The 19,328-nt window shown below is 31.6% G+C and overlaps 1 protein-coding gene across 2 annotated transcripts; it reads left to right on the plus strand.

Annotated features, from left to right (window-relative positions):
- The first annotated feature begins 11,322 nt into the window (after positions 1–11,322).
- LOC100500204 (protein DETOXIFICATION 27) lies at positions 11,323–18,899 on the plus strand. Of its 2 annotated transcripts, XM_041015127.1 has the most exons (9): positions 11,323–11,725; positions 12,013–12,554; positions 12,923–13,009; positions 13,283–13,339; positions 15,661–15,899; positions 17,765–17,883; positions 17,988–18,077; positions 18,242–18,266; positions 18,650–18,899. In XM_041015127.1, exons 1-9 carry the CDS (start codon positions 11,423–11,425, stop codon positions 18,670–18,672), a joined length of 1,485 nt encoding a protein of 494 aa, XP_040871061.1. In that variant the 5' UTR covers positions 11,323–11,422; the 3' UTR covers positions 18,673–18,899. The 2 variants fall into 2 exon arrangements, with proteins under 2 accessions (XP_040871061.1, XP_025983996.2); XM_026128211.2 differs by lacking the exon at positions 18,650–18,899 and having other exon boundaries at positions 18,242–18,566.
- Positions 18,900–19,328: the final 429 nt, after the last annotated feature.

Here is a 19,328-nt window from a genome sequence, read left to right on the forward strand (position 1 = left end):
AATTTAAGATGACGATATATTTGCACAATTTTTTTTGCTATGACCATGTTGCCGACAAAGTTCACATTTTTTTCTACTTGGTCGTTCATTTTCGTCTTCGTCTATCTCAATAGGAATGCAAGTTGAAATGGGACGATCCTTTGCAGTCCTCTTTCTCCTTCGATCAGGACCCCACTGATCTCCTTCATATTCTTGCCACATTGATTCGTGTGACAATAAACCAAAAGAGTTGTCATAAATGTACAAAATGTGTTGTAAAGTGAATAACATCGGCACATAGGTCATGAGATCAACATTGATAGATTTACAGACAGTCATGACGTGAGAATTAACCACAATCACACTTTTGGAATTGTAATATTATTCTAAACCTTGCTGGTGGTCTTGGTGTTTCAAGTGGGGATTGAGTCTCTGTTATAATAAAAGTGTGATTGTGTTTGTCGAATTTATTTACAATGTGTGTATTAGATTCTTGTTGACTGCTATTCATTACATCGAAGACGACTTCAGAATACTTGTTGACTAATTTTATTATTTTTTAATTATAAGAACATAAAAAAAATTAAAAAAACATAAATTTAACTAAACAATTACATATAACATAAATAAAAAATTATACTCTAATTTTATCCCATTTTTATATTTTTCTTTATATGTATATTTTTGTTAATAAAAAAATTAATTTAATCAATATTAAAAAAATAATTTAGTAATTAAATAATTTTAAAAGTAATTAAAAATATTTTTATATAATATAATATTTAATTTAAAAAAAAGAGCATGAAGGGAAGTCGGGGTGACCAAACCCGACTCTCGTTAAGGAAGCAAAACTAGTGCACTTTGAGAAATAATTCTCAAAGTAATGTACTTTGAAAATTTTGATGAGAGATAACAGAATTGAAAAATGACGAAGACGTGCTAAAGGTATTAGCACAATCCAACTATTGGAAATGATTCTGCACAATAGAAATTTTGGTTATTTTTAGCAAATCAGTAATCCAAATAGAAGAAGACATGTATCTTGCACAACATACTTCAGATCATCATTAGTTTTGTTATATTTGTGTTGTAATTGTAGTTTTTAATATGTTGCATCATTGTCGACTATCATCCTAGTCACTACAATTTGAAATTTTGTCTACTTTGTAAGACAAATGTATCAATTATTTTTTCACGGTGTTTTCTTTAATTTATGTTAATATTACTAATTAATTTTATTATTTTTTAATTTTAAGAACATAATAAAAAAATCAACAAAACATAAATTTAACTACAAAATTACATATAACATAAATACAAATTTATACTATAATTTTATCCAATTTTTATATTTTTCTTCATATTTATATTTCTCTTTAAAAAAATTATAAAATAATTTTTCTAAAATTAATTTATTAAATAAATAATTTTAAAATCTATTAAAAATAATTTTATATAATATAATATTTAACTTTAATTAAGTTTTAATTTATAATAATAATAAATAAATAAAAGAAGAAAAAAAAAAGCTAAAGAACGAAAGTCGAGGTGGCCAAACCCGACTTCCAAAGGCAAACAAGTATCAGGTGTACTTTGGGAAATTTTTTCCAAAGTAGTGTATAGTTGGTATTATGGAGAGAGAAACCGTATACTCCACGGAAAAAACCCCTTTATTGATAACACAAAACAAATGCTTTTTTCCATATATATACCTTTTTAATATGATATTTTCCTAAAATACATAACTTTTTCAAAAATTTTCCAAACTGCAATACTTTAATGCAAATCTAAGGAAGTCTGGTTTGGCCATCCCGAGTTTCGTACATTGATTTTTTTTTAAAATTTAAATTATTAAAATAATATAAATATTATATTATATAAATATATTTTTAATTGGTTTTAAAAATACATTTTTATTAAAATAATTTTTTTAATAAGAAAATGATATTATTAAATATAATTATTTTTCTTATATTATTTAATATATATAAGACATTTTTAGGTGAACATTTTTTTAAAAATACGAATTTTGTCAAATAATATATTTGCTTTAGTAAAAAAATTAAAACTTTTAATATTATTATTTTACTAAATATAATTAGTTTGTTTATGTCATTAGATTTTTTTAAAAATGATAATACTTTTTTATAAACAATTTATTTATAGAAGAACATTATACTACATTATCAATAAAATACTTAAACAATCACATTTGGTTAAGAAAAACGTAAGATGAAGACATGTTAGGACAATTGTTTTTGTTATGGTCATGTTGCCGCCAAATTCCACATTGTTTTCTACTTTTCCGTTCATTTTCGTCTTCGTCCATCTCAGTAGGAATGTGAGTTGAAACCGGATGACCCTTTGGGTCCTCTTTCTCCTTGGATCAGGACCCCATTGATCTCTTTCATATTCTTGCCACATTAATTTGTGTGACAGTAAACCAAAGGTGTTGTCATAGACGTGCAAAATGTGTTGTAAAGTGAATAGCGACATCACATAGTTCATGGGATCAACATTGACAGATTTACAGACAACCATGACGTGAGAACACGATAAGTGTTTAGCCTGATATTCACCACAATCACACTTTTGAGATTGCAACATTACTCTAAACCTTTCAGGTGGTTTGGATGTTTGAAGTGGGGATTGAGTCTCTATTACAATAAATGTGTGATTGTATTTGTCGAATTTACAATGCGTGTATTTGAGTCTTGTTGACCACTATTCATTGTCTCAGAGACGACTTCATAATAGTGTGAGCCGGAGTTAATCATTGCCTGAGTTTTTCGGCCTCTAATAGCAAAGAGTTGTGCGGTCTTGAAATACGTCTCCTCAACCAACGATGACATCGTCAAATGTCTTGTATTTTTTAACATGGAATTAACAGACTCATACAAATTTGTAATCATATGTTCCCAATGTTTCCCCACATCGAAGCATCGTACCTAATCTTGTTTGGGTAATTGATCAAGCCATTCAGTTGCACTTGGCTTATTCGAACGAACATCCCCAAGATGTCGCTAGTGCATCTTCTCTGTGTATGCATAACCTGTAAATATTCAATCAATCTATTACGTTATGAAATTTGATTGAAAGTAAAGTTTAACGAATAAATAAAATAGATTCTCACCAGCCAGCATGAGTAATTTCTTTAAATGTTTGCAGTTTGAGTTAACGCGAAGAAAGTTTTGTGCAATGTGGCGCATACAAAAGAAATGGAATGTGTCGTAAACCCATAAGTTACTTGGGTTGTTGTAGGCACTTATAATTGAGGGGTGTCTGTCTGAAATGAGAGAAATGTTAATTTACGGAGTAACATGTCTTCTCAAATTCTTTAGAGAAAATCCCAAGCTGAAGTTGTCTCCCCTTCTACAATGGCGTAGGCAATCAGAAAGATACGATTAGCTCCATCTTGAGCGGTAGCTATCAATAATGTGCTAGTATACTTCCCGTAAAGTCATGTACCATTTACTTGTACTATGGGTTTGCAATATGCAAACCCATTAATGCATGGACCAAATGACCAAAAGACACGTTTAAACATTCTTTTGCCCGGTACACTTTCTCCTCCCTCATACATGGATTCTATTTGAGCTGCGACCATAATCCCAGGAACACAAGATTGCAAATCTCCCAAAAGTTTTGGCAGGTTGGCATATGATTCTTCCCAGTTTCCATGAATCATCTCCAACACTCTTTACTTTGCTAACCATGTCTTTTTGTAGGATGGGGTATAATTCATGAATGTTTTGATATCTGCAATCAACGTCTTGATGGAGACGGTTGGGTTTGTTTTGACAATTGGTTGAATGATTTGTGCTATAATGTGTTTGTTGAGTTGCCGATGATCTTGTCTGAGGATTGGCACGAGACAAGTGTGATGACCTCTGATACTCTTGATAATCCATTTGTTATGTCTCTTTGAATTGCATGCGCTTAAGCTCTATGTACAACCATTTTCATGTGATTTACACATGAAGTTTAGCCTTATTTGGTCAGAGTAAATTGTTATGCAATCAAAATGATTTCCGATGTTGTATTCTTTGACTGCTCAAATACATTGTGCTTTTTCATCGAATGTCATGCCAACCTCGAGTGCACCGGTTGGTGGTTGTACATTATGTTACTACTGAACGAAATGGTGTCGATCAATGTAGTGCAGTAGGTGGTCAGAGTTCAAGTCTACTAGGCACCTAGGTTGGTGATATTGCAACGGAGGTGACGGATGTGTCATTGGTCTGCCAACACCCTCGTCATCGCTTTGGTCATCACTTTGGTGATTGATGTGATCAAAGAACTGTTGATCCTCATCCTCACTAAAATCATTCATGTTTTCCTCATGAAATCGTATAATGGGATCTTCGATAGCGATGAGATGTTCATTTCGGTTTGTGTTTGTGTTTGTTGTGAGGGTGGCATAAAGAGGGATGGAGGATGGTTTTGTTGGTTAAAGGAGGTTTGTTGGGCATAAAAAAAAGAATCATTTTTGGATAATAGTTGTGTGTATGAAGTATAAATGTCAAAGGGGTCTTGTGTTTCAAGGTTGTTGTATGAAGATACTGGATTATTGAGGACTAGGTTGTTGTACGATAATTGTTGTGGTGGCAGTAGTTGTAGTTGTGGACATGAGGGTTGTGGAGACGATGATTGTGGTTGAGGAATAAGGTCAGTAACAACATAGAATTCGACAAAATTCAATTCGGGATTCTGGATAATTGTTTCCATCACGCCTTTGAGACCGTCATTGTCGAGTAGTCATGCTAAAATACAATGTGTCTGACCCTGATGAAATGAAATAGGGACACGAAATAACAATTGAACAACTTTTTCAGTTGCTTGAGTAGGGAGATGGTTGTTAATTTTTTGAATCAATTGTGTAAACATAATAGAAAGACTCACGTAAATAAATATTGGGTTCGTACATGTGTACACCGATTCCTGAACTAGGTCGTCTGCTATGTGACCATTGTGATGAATGACGGTCACAATTTCTTTAGGTGGAGCTATGGTGCTGCTTGTGAGATATGAGTGGAAATATTGTGAGAGTTACAAATCGAGTTTTGTTTTGTGAGAAAGTTATTGTGTGTGATATGTTGTTGTCAAATGGTGAGATTATATATAGGTTGAGAAAGTTTAGTACGAGAGTTAGGGGCAAAGTTAGGTAGGAGAGTTAGATTGGAAGGTTAGGTGGCAAAGTTAGTTACGAGGGTTAGGTGGGAGGGATAAGTGGTAAAGTTAGGTGAGAGGGATAGGTGGCAAAGTTAGGTAAGAGAGTTAGATTGGAAGGTTAGGTGGGAGGGTTAGGCGACAAAGTTAGTTATGAGGGTTAGGTGGGAGGGTTAGGTAGGATATTCAGTGCATGTGAGTGAATACCGTGCAGCTGCGGAACAGTGTACACATGTGAGTGAACAGTGTGCAACACCACACATTAATGTACATGACAGACTGTCCGTTGCATCATGAGTGTTGACCATGGTGTTCCGCATCGCATGCCCAAGGTCATGCGGATTGTTGAGAACCACGTTAATGGGATAAACAAACACATGTGAGTGAACAGTGCGCAACACCACACATTAATGGGGTTGTCGATGCATGTGAGGGTTAAGTTCGACATTGTTCCATATCTCTGAAATCATGCATCTGTAGATTATTATTACTGAAGTAAATTGAAAATAACAACTTCAAAGCATGCAACAACTACAACTACATAATAAAGACTGAGAAAAACCTAAACACATTCAAATTTTATATCATTTTTACTCGATTTTTTACCATTTGACATCGTTGTCATGGCTCATAAACCTCTATTGCGTCATCAACACGTTCACCGTTCACGTACCACGATTAACGACTTAATCACTTTATATTACCATACAATACCTGAACCAGAACCACAAATTATACCATTATTATTGTGTATTGGGTTCCAACATATTGCTCTAATCAAACAGTGTAGAATTGATCATGCATTGATCACTGCATTAGTTGACTGATGGAGGCCTGAAACACACATCTTTCACTTGCCATGGGGACAGTGCACCATCATTGTTGGTCGTGTTGTGGCTGGACCTAGCTCCTTACATTGGGATGAGTTATGCGACGAGTTACTAGGGGAAGTCCCTCCCGAAAGTGCACATAAAGGAGCTACACTGAAGTTGACATGGTTGCTAAGCATCTTGCGCACACCATTGCCTGAAGAACCAACAACGCACCAACTACAATGCAGCTGTAGAGCTTACATAATGTACATGATTGGCGATACTTTAATTCCTGATAAATCTAGAAATAGAGTTCATTTAATGTATTTAAACCTATTACGTGATTTGAACAACATAAAAAAATATAATTGGGGTTTGTCTTGTTTAGCAAACATGTATACAAAACTATGTTGAGCATCATCGGAGGTTGGTAAAGTTATGGGTGGTTGTGTCATACTATTGCAGTCATGGGCTTGGTACCTCATGCCTTTTATTGCACCAAGAGTCCCATGACCCGAAACAACTTATCCACTGGCTAAAAGGTTATTTACATATAGCGAAATGTAAAATTTTAATTTCAATGACGCATATTATAATATTACAATGAATACTGGTTTTGTATGTTTTACATTTCAAATGGAGTGGTGGTAGATTAGAATATAGGGCCATACCTCATGGTGACTTGGTTGGATTTAGGATCTTGTATAGATCATATGGAAAGCCATGAGGTATAATACTATCATGAATTGCACCATCAATGTGTACATACTAACATTTACTAATGTTGCATTGTTAGTATATATTTCAATTTTCTTGGGTCCCATATAGAGGATTTGAAGAACACCTACCGAGACATGGAGATTTGATCTGCATGTATTGCAATTATTTGTTTCTCGATTGTCGAATGACATCAAACAAACTGGGTCAAGCTATAGTTTGGACTACAACAAGATATCCCTGTTGATCCCATGAATCTTGATCGACTTCACCAAATTGACATTCGAGACAATCATTACATTGACTGGATGGAACATCATGCGGAGTGGATTAATATTTGGAAAAACAAACACAATGATGTTTTAACTGGGCAATGGGTTGAAGGAATAGTGATACATACACCAGCATACATGGAATGGTATAGGAAAAACACTATTCTGTTTTTGGCTGTTGCATAACAACTAAATGATCCATGCATAACAATTACCCATAATGTTGCAGGGACAAGTGTTGAACAAACACATTTTGAAATTCCACATCCTCAGTCAATGTATTGTACTCCTTCACTTGTTCATCAAACTTTTGGCCAGACTGGCGAGTCAGTCAGCAAGTGTCATGCTAGCAACATTAAGGTCACCTGACATCTCTTTCCAAGAGTAATAATCTTTTGTTTCTTATCATCTTGTGGATTCGAGTTTGTATGATGGTCTCTCACATGTTTTATTAAATTAGTGGTTTCATATTTAGAACTACTCACTACTCGAAATATAAGTTTCTACGACAACTATTCTACGACGGTTCTAAGTGGACCGTCTTAGAAAATGAGTCGGTGGTATTTTAGTAATTATTGTAATGAAAAATGTCTTTTATGACACACGTTCTAAGACAGTTATTGAAAACTGCCTTAGAATTTTATGTCTAGTAAAATTTAAGACGGATTTTAGTAAAAAACCGCCTTAATTCCACTGAAAAAAAATTAAAACCCTAGCCTGCTGGAACTCTGTTGTGCACCTCTACACTCTTTCTTCTTCTTCTTGTTGACGTTCCATCTTCCCTCATGCTTCTTAGGTACCTTGTTGATTTCATTCTTCGATTCGCGCTTTCTTCACAATTTTAACTATCATTTTTATTTTACGTTTTTTGCGGTCTAACTCTATTGTCTTTTCTTACATTTCATAGAGAGTGAAGGGTTGTTAGTTTATAGATGGAAGAAGAAAAAGCAGCGACGTACTACGACAAGCTAACTCGTAAGGGCAAGAGAGCTGCGAGGTTCAAGCAAGGTGTCGGCTTTTCCTCTTCAGCACCAAACGCGACGTTCCAAAACCCTCTTCCTCCTTCCTCTCCAAATTCGTCAAAGCCTCCTCTGAGTCGAAGAAGCAAGCACAGCTCCAATCCATCCACGACAATCTCAAGAAAAAGCCCTCTTTTGAGTCTAGGGTTTCAAGCAGGGATAGGGATAGCGATAGAAGTAGAAGATGAATCAGGAGCAGAGAAAAATGAAGGAAAAGGAGCAGAAGCGGAGATAGATACAAGGAAATGAGGAGGCGAAGCAGGAGTAGAGAGAGACATAAGGATAGTGAAAGAGGGAGACGGAGGAATAGAAGCGTTTCTCCTTGCAAGCAACGCAGGTCGGAGAAAGACGCGAGTGATAGAGGGAAAGTTAGGGAAATGAAGAAAGGGATCACTTTTTCAAGGGTTTTCTCTTCAATTCATTTCTCTTCCGAAATTAAGCTAAGGTATGCTATGTCATTGTTTTTTTCTACATTTTTCTGCATCGCTGAAACTGAAATCATTATTATTATTTCGTTACATTTGAATTTGAATTTTGAATCTGTAGGGAATATGTTGTTTGGTTACTAGATTTATATTGTGGTTGTCGTGCAATGTCAACTGGTTTGTGCCTTGGTGGAAATTTATTTGGCATGAACCTTGTTGCTGTGAGTTCTTTGCTTGTTCTGATTAAAAGTAATTCTTTGAATAAATTGTGTTTTATCTGTGTTTATTTTGATACCGTTCTTTTTCAATAGAGATGGGCAGTGGACTTGAATCAACATGCTTGTGAATGTCTTAAATTAAACCATCCTGAAATCGAGGTAATTCCATGTTTCTTTGCTTTTATGTAAATTTGTTCACTTTGGTTTAGCTTGCATCCCTCAAATACTTAATATTTTTCAAGGTAGATTTCTATTAGTATGGGTGAGAAGAACTTGCGTCCCTAGTTAATTGCCTTGCACGTTAAAAAGTATGATTTTGACTGGAAAATTTAGGCGCAAGGGTTAGCACTATTTTAGTAAGGTAACTCTACCTTTATGGAAGTAAGTCGATACTCCTAATTGACCTAACAAGAGCAAATGGGTGTGAAACCTGTACTGGCTGAGTGCTCTGTTTGGATGAATTCAATCCCAGCCCAGCACCAGAGGAGTAACCTTTGTGTTGAGAGTACTGGGTCTTAATGAATCTTATTTTGGCAAAACATTCTAAATGCTTCTTAATTTAATGTTGCTTGCATTAATAACTCTGAACATTAAGTAGGATGCTAACCTCCACATGAGTAGGTTTGCATTTCTTTTCAAATTTTATATTTTAATGGGTTCTGCATTGTTTTGGAGTACTGATATCGGTATTGTTTACTCTTCTAATCAGGTTAGAAACGAATCGACAGAAAATTTTCTTTCATTATTGAAGGAGTGGCAGGAACCAATTCAATTTTGACATGAGGTATGTTTTGTTGATGTATAATAATATCCATATGAAGTAATGAGTTCACTTAAAAAATATAAGGAGTTGCAGCCATGGATAAAGTATATGCGGTTGTCCAATAAACACTTATTGTTTAAATTTGCTCTATTAATTTTTTCATCAGGGGTTGTAATTTCCTACTTTTCCCTATAAAGAAACTTCCTTGCTCAAAGGATCAAACTTCTAAGGATTTTTGAAATGGGATGTAGACTTTGTTTTCATTTATATTTCAATGGATGAATTCTTTTTATTCTATAATAATTGGATATTTTAAAGTTCAATTTTGATTCTCATATTTTTTTTTGTTTTGGATAATTCATAGTTTTATTATATTTAGACATGAGGCAAACTTTGCTGATTTAAATATTAACACTGCGACAGTAATTGCAAGGAAAAGATTAAAGAATTTGTCAGTCGAGGTGTTGGAAATAATCCAAGTCCCACATCGGCTAAAAGTAATCCCACATTAAAATATATAAGTGAGGGACAACCCTCACCTCTTGAACTAGCTTTTGGGGTTGAGTTAGACCTCTCATATTATTCATTTTAAGATGGTATCATAGCCAGTTCTGATCCTGGGACCACGCTTTCGCTAGTCCTGGCTTTGTGATGACAAACACCTACCTTGTTCACGCCCCAAATAAGTCCCACATCGACTAAAAGTAATCCCACATTAAAATATATAAGTGAGGAGCACCCTCATCTCTTGAACTAAAAGACGAGGCTTCAAGTCATAGATATTGCCTTTGACTGTAAGTTCCAACTACTAGTAAGACTTCTGGTAGGATTTCTTTTTATCACCTTTAATTGGCTTGTGAAGATGGATTCTCTTATCCTTGTTGTGTAGGAGCATTTTGGAATCAGTTTGGATTAAATTGGATTTGCGGGTCAGCTACCCCCTTGAACACCTTTAAAAATAATCAATAGCCACCAAATCCGGAATGGAAAAAAAGAAAAGAGAGAGAGTTCTGAATCCACACGCACGAGACACGAGATATCAAAGTTGGAGACGAACACCCCAAATTTTGTTTTTTTATATACCGAATGGCTATACGTTTCAAAAAAAAAAAAAAAGAGAGAGAGTCACGAAATGCACGAATGCTGACATTGAATAATGATATTTAAAAAAATACCAATTAAGAATTCCTTTACAATATTCTTATTTTAATTTTTAATTTTTTTTAAAATAAATAAAAATATTTAATATTTTTAAGATGTTAAATATATTTATTTTATTTAAAAATAAATTTTTGAAATGAATATTAATTAAAATTAAAAATATAAAATAATTATCATAAATTTAATATAAAATATCTATCAATTTTATTAACAATTAATATTTATTGAAAAATCTGATTAATCAAATTTAATGCAATTTTTTCTCTCAATCATGCATATTTTTTTAATCAGGCATATTTTTTTAATCAGGCATATTTTTCTATCTATAATATTTGTATTTGATAGTTTACTTAAAAAGTCTAAGTTTAGTTTCATTTATCAATGATTAGTTGGTATAATCCATAAAAATTTAATTTAATTTAATTTAATGACAAATATGCATTACAAATTTACATCTAAGCAAATAAAAATAATAAGAGTCTAATTTTCATATATTAGTATTGTAAAAAAATCATACACAAGTAACTAATATATATATATATATATATATATTTAACATAATTTTTTATAAAAATCAATAAATTTATTATATACAAATTTTATTCAGTGAACTGTCTGAAAACCTTTTATGTTACAAATTTTATTCAGTGAACTGTCTGAAAACCTTTTATGTTATTAATATATAAATTCTCACTCAAGAAATAAAAAAGAAAGGAAAAATAATAATAAATATGAAAAATAATAAATGAGTATTTATATTATTAACCTATATGCATAGGTCAGCAGTGTTGTTGAAGGGATTGAAGAGTAAACATAGGATCCACGATCAACTCGATTTTATACTTTTGTTTCTATTTCTCTGGAGGCAGCTAGCTAGGGTCATACTCATGGGGAGCTTGAAAGGAGACAGTGGACATGCCAATGGCGAAAATCTTACCGAAGCTCTTTTGCCAACACGAGATGCACAACAACAACATCAAACAGACGACGAGGAACAAAGATTTGGTGACAAGCTCTGGCTTGAAACCAGGAAGTTATGGCTCATTGTGGGGCCCTCTATATTCAGCCGCCTCGCGTCGTTCACCATGAATGTTGTCACCCAAGCCTTCGCCGGTCACTTGGGTGATGTCGAACTCGCTGCCATTTCTATCGCCAACAACGTTCTTGTTGGCTTCAATTTCGGCCTCCTTGTAAGTCTCTTTCTTTTCCCTCACTAACAAAAACTCCATCTCATGCTAATTCATGGTTAGAATTGGTTTAGTTTAAATATATAATTGCGATAAATAATAAAAGAGAAAATGTTTGTCTCTTATAACAACATATTTTTATGAGCGTTAAGGAATATATTTTCTGATACTCTCTTAAAATTTATCAAAAAATACAACTTGAAGAAAGGCTAATCGACATTTTTATTATTAAAAATAAATAATTTGTAATTCTTGAATGCAAAAAGAAAAGTAATCTTGTGTGGTAATAGTTGGGGATGGCGAGCGCGTTGGAGACACTGTGCGGGCAAGCGTTTGGGGCGAAGAGATACCACTTGTTGGGGATATACATGCAGAGGTCATGGATTGTTCTGTTCATGTGCTGTTTCCTGCTGTTGCCGTTTTATGTTTTTGCAACGCCGCTTCTGAAATTCCTAGGACAGCCAGATGACGTGGCAGAGTGGAGCGGGGTGGTGGCAGTGTGGCTCATTCCCCTGCACTTCAGTTTCGCGTTTCAGTTTCCTATGCAGAGATTCCTACAGTGCCAGCTCAAGACAGCAGTTATTGCTTGGGTTTCTCTGCTGGGTTTGGTGGTTAATGTGGTCACAAGCTGGCTCTTCATTTATGTCTGGGATTTTGGACTTTATGGCGCAGCTATTTCTTTGGACATTTCTTGGTGGGTTTTGGTTTTTGGCATGTATGCTTACATTGCCTATGGTGGCTGCCCTTTGACTTGGAATGGTTTCTCCCTTGAAGCTTTTTCTGGACTCTGGGAATTCCTCACACTCTCTTCCGCTTCTGGGGTCATGTTATGGTATTATCATTTTTCATTTTTTACTACTATTATTTTGTTTTTTTTTCTCTCTCGTCATATTTGTGTATAGTATTTATTAGTTTTATTAATAATTCATCTTTAATAAAAAAATCCAATTAATTATTTTTAGTAAATAAATTTTCTTTAATTTCATTTTTTTCAATTGAATTCTAAATCTTACTTAATAGAAATAAATTTCAATACCACTTGTACTTGTTAGTCTACTATTGTTATTTATTAACAAAATTCTAACTTATCTCGAATGAAAATGAAACTAGACAATCAATTTTATACATAATTGGTGCAATTAATGAGAAGGACATTTGGGTACTTGGTTGGTGACACTTGAATCTTATACGTTGATGCAGCTTAGAGAACTGGTACTACAAGATATTGCTACTTATGACTGGCCAGTTGGAGAATGCCACTATCGCTGTCGATGCCTTGTCTGTATGGTAAGTTATTTTACATCCTTTTTTTTCTGTATTTTACAGCCGTTAATTATCATGAGTTTTTTTTTCTCATTTTAATATAAATTTTTAAAATTGATTATTTTTTATATTTCTAAAATATTTAATCTATTCACTTTTTTGTTTTATACTTTCAAATTTCAATCCTTGACATCATTTTAAAAAATTATTCTAAAGACTATAAAAATTTATTCTAAAGGTTATTCCGCACTTTTTATGATCTTTAACTGGTTAGTTGCATTGTATTTGGTTTTGCAGTATGACCATCAACGGGTGGGAAATGATGATTCCCCTGGCTTTCTTCGCGGGTACTGGGTACGTTGTTGTTTTTCTTTTTTCCTCTTTTAATATTCTTCATTTTATTTATTTTAAGGAAATATATATCCTTTGTTTACTGTTTGAATAAAGAGTTTAAAATTCATGTACCGAAAGTGTAAAGAAATTATAAATTAGCTAATTACAAATCATATTAGAAATGACTTTTAAATTAGTTATTATTAAAAAACAACAACAAATTAGTTACTATATATGATTATTTCTATATTTATTAATTATGTAAAACTCTTCACAGTGTATGTATTGTTTTCTTTTAAATACTAAACCATCCTTTTCCACTTTCTTCCTTGAACTCTTTGCCTTTTATTGTAGATTAGATTAAAATTAATTCTACTAAAGAGTAAAAGTGTAATATTACCTGTGGGCTGTGGATAAATCATGCCCCCAAGGCCCCAACTGGCATTATGCTTATCTTATCTCGCCAGGCGTAAATTTTCCTTCCATTAAAAAATATTCTTTAATTATTGCTAGTCACAATTATTTACATTCCTGGTACTTTTTTAGTTCTTTTCTCCTTATTGTGCTCGATTGAAAATATCATTTTCTAAATTTATCAGTAAAAAGGTAAATTTTTTTTTTAATTTAAAAATTATACCTTTTAACTAAATAATACTTTTATTTTGTTAATATTATATTTTATTTAATAAAAATATCAATAATTTAAAATAAATTTTAAAATAATTGATGTCTTTTTTGCTATTTAAAGTTGACAACAAATGAGACATGTTTTAAAAAATGGGTAATACTTTAAAAGGAATGAATAATATTTTCACATATTATTGAATAATATTTTTTGGACATCAAATATTAAGTTTTCTTTAACAATAAACAAGTTGCATTATTAGAGAAAAAGAAACAAAGAATCAGGAGTAATAACAATAAATTATAGATGTGATACAAAAATAAAAACACAAAGAGAATAAAAAAATTTGATTGTTGATGATGTATGCTATAATTCAGATATTTAGTTAGAAGTGAGTTACTGACTCATTTTGAAGTTAGTTTGACCGTCATGAAATTTGAAATTTGTTATAATCATATATGCATCGTGTATAAACATAATAGTCATAATTAATGAGAAGAATGAGAGTGTAAAAATTTTAATTTAGAATTTTAAGTCCTCTTTATTTTCTCTTAATCAATTCTTTCATTATTTTTTTTTTATTTTCTAACGTAGAGTGAATGAATGTATAATGTGAATGTGTGTGAGAACTGTATTATTCCAACAGAAATCTTATGTATTCTTGTATTGTTGTTGATATATAAAGAATTTAGGAGTAAAAGTTTGGTGAAAAAATAATTTTCCTTCTGGGTATCAAATAATTAATGACTTTGAGATTCTTCAACATGTAGCTTTAGAACATCATCTTTATCTTTAATTTCTTTTAGAATTCTTTATCTTTTTTTTTTTTCTTTTCTCCTCTTTTTGGGCATGAATTTTGAATTATATCACGTGGGCAAGTAATTTACCACTCTTTTATATCTGTTCTTGTTGATAACGTTCCAATGTAAATGCTACTCGTGGACGGCATGAACCTTTCTATCCCGAGAAAACGCTTTGTGTGATCATATTCATTTCCTATAGGCTATTATTGGACTTGATTGAATAAAAAGAAATAAAGTAAAACGACATAAATTTTTCTTCTGCAAACAATCACTCGGGAATGGGGGATTGATTCGATTGAACCCACAAAAAGAAAAAAGTCTTGTTTGAATTTTTTAAAATGAAACAAAACAAATTAAATGAAATTGATTTAATAAAAGAAAAACTTTACTTCAGACTGTACTTTATTTTTCTTCATCTTAATTTAAATTAATATGATTTAGAACTAATTTATAACATAGGATAAACTATTTTTTTATATTTAACTAGGATAAATAGTATAAATTATTTCATACTACATTATTTCTCACTTTTACAGATATTATTAGCGAGATATTAGGCGGCAGTATCATGATTAAATGGTTCTCCTGTCTTCTCAGATTGAAATTGGATACGGTCAAAAGAGAAAGATAAGGACAAAGAAGAAGAAAACATCTTCAAACTATTGAATTGACCTCTATTTTTCCAAGACGTTCTTTTGCGTTCTCATTGCTCAAAATGATATTGCATACATACGAACTGTAGATAGAGAATCCTGATCCTCTTTCCAACCTTAACTGTTGCATTGGAGTACTTTTTAAATGAAAGTTAATTATCGACAGTCCCAATTTTATAGTAGAACAAGTCCTTTCCCTAAACTTATTCTAAAAAAAATAGTCATGTTTAATTAACGAAAGCATGATTATGTTAATTACAGGGTAAGGGTGGCGAACGAGTTAGGCGCAGGAAATGGCAAAGCAGCAAAATTTGCAACGCAAGTATCAGTGGCACAATCAACAATCATTGGGCTTATATTTTGCGTTCTGATAATGATATTCCATGAGCATATAGCATACATATTCACCACCAGCACTTCCGTCCTACAAGCCGTTGACAACATGTCATTACTCTTAGCTATCACCATTCTTCTCAACAGTGTACAACCCGTTTTGTCAGGTACGTATACAAATTATATTAGGATTAATTAAGTTTTTAGTTTTTTTATAGGGATTTTAAAATATTTGATCCTTAAATATTTTTTTATTATTATAAATAGTTTTTATAGTAAATAATTGAACTGTTTATTTAAATGATTACTAATTACAAAAATTGTAGATAAAAATAATGGATTGTTGCTTGCTTTGCAACGTAGATTTGCAACGTAGATTTTCTTATGGGTGATCATGAATACTTGAAACGTTAGGGTTCAACAATGACAATTTCTCTTTTATATTTTAATAACATAATATTATAATTAGGTTTAATTACGTTTTTATAGTTTTATCATTTGTATCTTTTAGTCTCTATAGTTTTAAAGTGATTTTTTTAGTCCTTATAATTTATATATTAATTCTCTTTTAGTCTCTGTGAAAGTGATTTTCTTAGTTCTTATCATTTACATTTTAATTCTCTTTTAGTCCTTTTAGTTTGAAAGTGATATTTTTAATTTTTATATTTTATATTTTAATTTTTTTTAGTCTTAATCATCAAAGTATGAGTAATATTATCAATTACAATTAAATACAAAATAATAGAAAGTAATTCGTAACTAATTTATCGGAAGATAATTTATAATAAAAAAATTTGATAATTTATAATTAATTTTTTTATATATTTTTTTGTAATAATGATTAAAAGATAATTAAAATATAAATCATAGGAACTAGAAAGATCACTTTCAAACTATAAGGACTAAAGGAGAATTAAAATACAAATCATAAGAACTAAACAAATCACTTTCAAATTATAGGGACTAAAAGAGAATTAAAATGTAAATTTTAGAAACTAAAAAAATCATTTTCAAACGATAGAAACTAAAAAGTACGAATCGTGAAACTATAGGAACCAAAAGAATAATTTAACCTTATAATTATTTACCTAAATATAATAAAACTTATGTGTCACGTATATGGTATACATGTGTCATTTAATTTGTTTTGTTTTATGACATTTTATCATTTAACAAAAAAACATTAACGACAGAGATGATTTAATAACAACAAATGCTTTAGGGACCATTTTTTTTAAAAATAATTTAGGGATGAAAAATTGAAAATTCCTTACAACTAAAAACTTAATTAAGCCATTATATTATTATGTAATAATAATAACATAACATATAATATCTCAGTCTCACTATATGCATGGATCTAACTTCTAAGGTCCACCAAGAAAGTGGAAGAAGGAATCTAAATTTCCAAAGTTTGCGCAGCCAACGCAACCTATTAAAATATTACTGGTAATTTTAGAAGATGCATATGCATGCAAGTTTGGAACTTACATGTGGGGTTTCAACATTTTTTATGCTATATAATTGTTTATATAGTTAAATTTTAATTTATTAGTTCTAGTTATGTAAAATTTTCATAATATTACTGATAACCGGATTCTGTGTATGAGAAACACTTCAAAATATCCTTTCTAATAAATATTATCTCATTACTTTGGAAATGTATAATAATTCACGATACATATATATTAGGTAGCATTTTAAAAAAAATATATTTGAGTTTATTTTATTGTTGTTTTTTAAGTGTTGTCATACCAGTTAATAAATCATAATGCATGATTTAAATGTTAACACATAGTTAAATTATAATACATTTTAATTTTTTTTACATTGTCAATGTATATATTAAATTAAATTTACTTTGATTATATAAAGAAATTTGGTGATGCATCATGCATGCCTTATTTTTGATACAAATACGAAAGCTTTTTGTGTAATGCATATCCTACATTGATAAGTAGTTTGTTATCTTGAGGTATTGAAAGATATAGTTGCCATCATGGTATTGATAATATTTGATATAATATTATAGGAGTGGCTGTTGGATCCGGATGGCAAGCATACGTTGCATATATAAATATAGGATGCTACTACCTTATCGGGTTCCCACTCGGAATTATAATGGGATGGGTCTTCAAAAGTGGTGTAATTGTACGTATAGTTTACTACTTAACTATCACATCTAGACACTAATTTTGTGTTTGAAAAGTTTTTAAGTGGTGTGCTAACAATATGGGAATGATCATGCATGGCAGGGCATTTGGGGGGGCATGATTTTTGGTGGCACAGCAATTCAAACGCTGATACTGATCATAGTAACGATACGATGTGATTGGGAAAAGGAGGTATAGTTTTACTTTTACATGATAAACAAGCTATAGCTAATTCCAATTCGTTAGCACTTAGCATATTGACAAAATTGAAAGATCTCACGATAAATTATATACCCATATCAATATATAGCGTATATATGCATGTTCTAATATTTTGTTTTAATGGCATTTTGCAGGAGGAGAAAGCTTGCTTTCGTGTAAGTAAGTGGTCAAAATCTAACTCCAATGGCAATCTGGAAGCCTCCAATTAACATTTGATTTAGCCAATGGATCGTGTTTGTTATTCACCAATCTGGATTCTATGAGTTTTGCCGTTGTATTGGATGCTGCATATATATATATTTCTTTCAATATTCACCAAGTTGTTGTTGTATTCAAAATTAAAGGCCCGGTTATTCTTTAGGATAGCTATGTTATATTACCATGAGTTGAATTTGGAGATCCCCACGCACCGACAATACAGTTGTAATTCCAACCTATGGTGTTACTACATATTCTTTAGTAAGACTAATTAATTAGATGTTTTAATCATATTTTAGCACAGAAAAAGTTCAATTAATCATATTTTTCAATTTTTATTGCAGGATTGTGGAGACGGATAAGATGAGAGAAAAGTGATGAAGCTCGTGATTTACCCTGTCATCATTAATTTCTTTGATTCCTTGTTTTCTTATCTTTTATTGCTGGCTAACAACTAGCTGGACAAGGTTTCTTTGTTATTAAAGTGAGTGGATCATTTTTTTTTTCTTTAAGTGTTGCGTGGATGGAAATTAGTTGAGACAGGAAATAAGTTCTATACATAATACTATAACAGTAACGGAGTGATTATGTGCATGTTTTTCGCAACCATTTTTTTAAGAATTTTTATTGCTAAGAAAAAATCGTTTAAAATAAATGGTAAAAGAAGGGGCCTAAAAAAATATTTTGTTTTTTATTTACTATTTTACTTTTAATTATAAAGTCAAAATAACTTTAATTTTTTTCTTATACTTTTAAGAAAATAGTGCATGTAATTGAAAATTATTTTCACTATCTCATGTTCAAATCAATAAAATGAAACAAAAAAAATACAATTCTATAAGTAAAAATAAAAATAAGCTCTTTTTTTATGTTGGACGGGGTATGATAAGACCATTGGGCTAAGATAGATATTTTCTATCCTATGGACTTGAGTTCCCTTTCCTAACAAACCTACATCCACCATGAGGGTGTTACTTTGGGCACCCAGCACCCATGGTGAAAGGGTTAAAATGTCATTCACTC

The sequence above is a fragment of the Glycine max genome, chromosome 4 (assembly GCF_000004515.6).
Source record: "Glycine max cultivar Williams 82 chromosome 4, Glycine_max_v4.0, whole genome shotgun sequence".
Taxonomy (NCBI): Eukaryota; Viridiplantae; Streptophyta; class Magnoliopsida; order Fabales; family Fabaceae; genus Glycine; species Glycine max.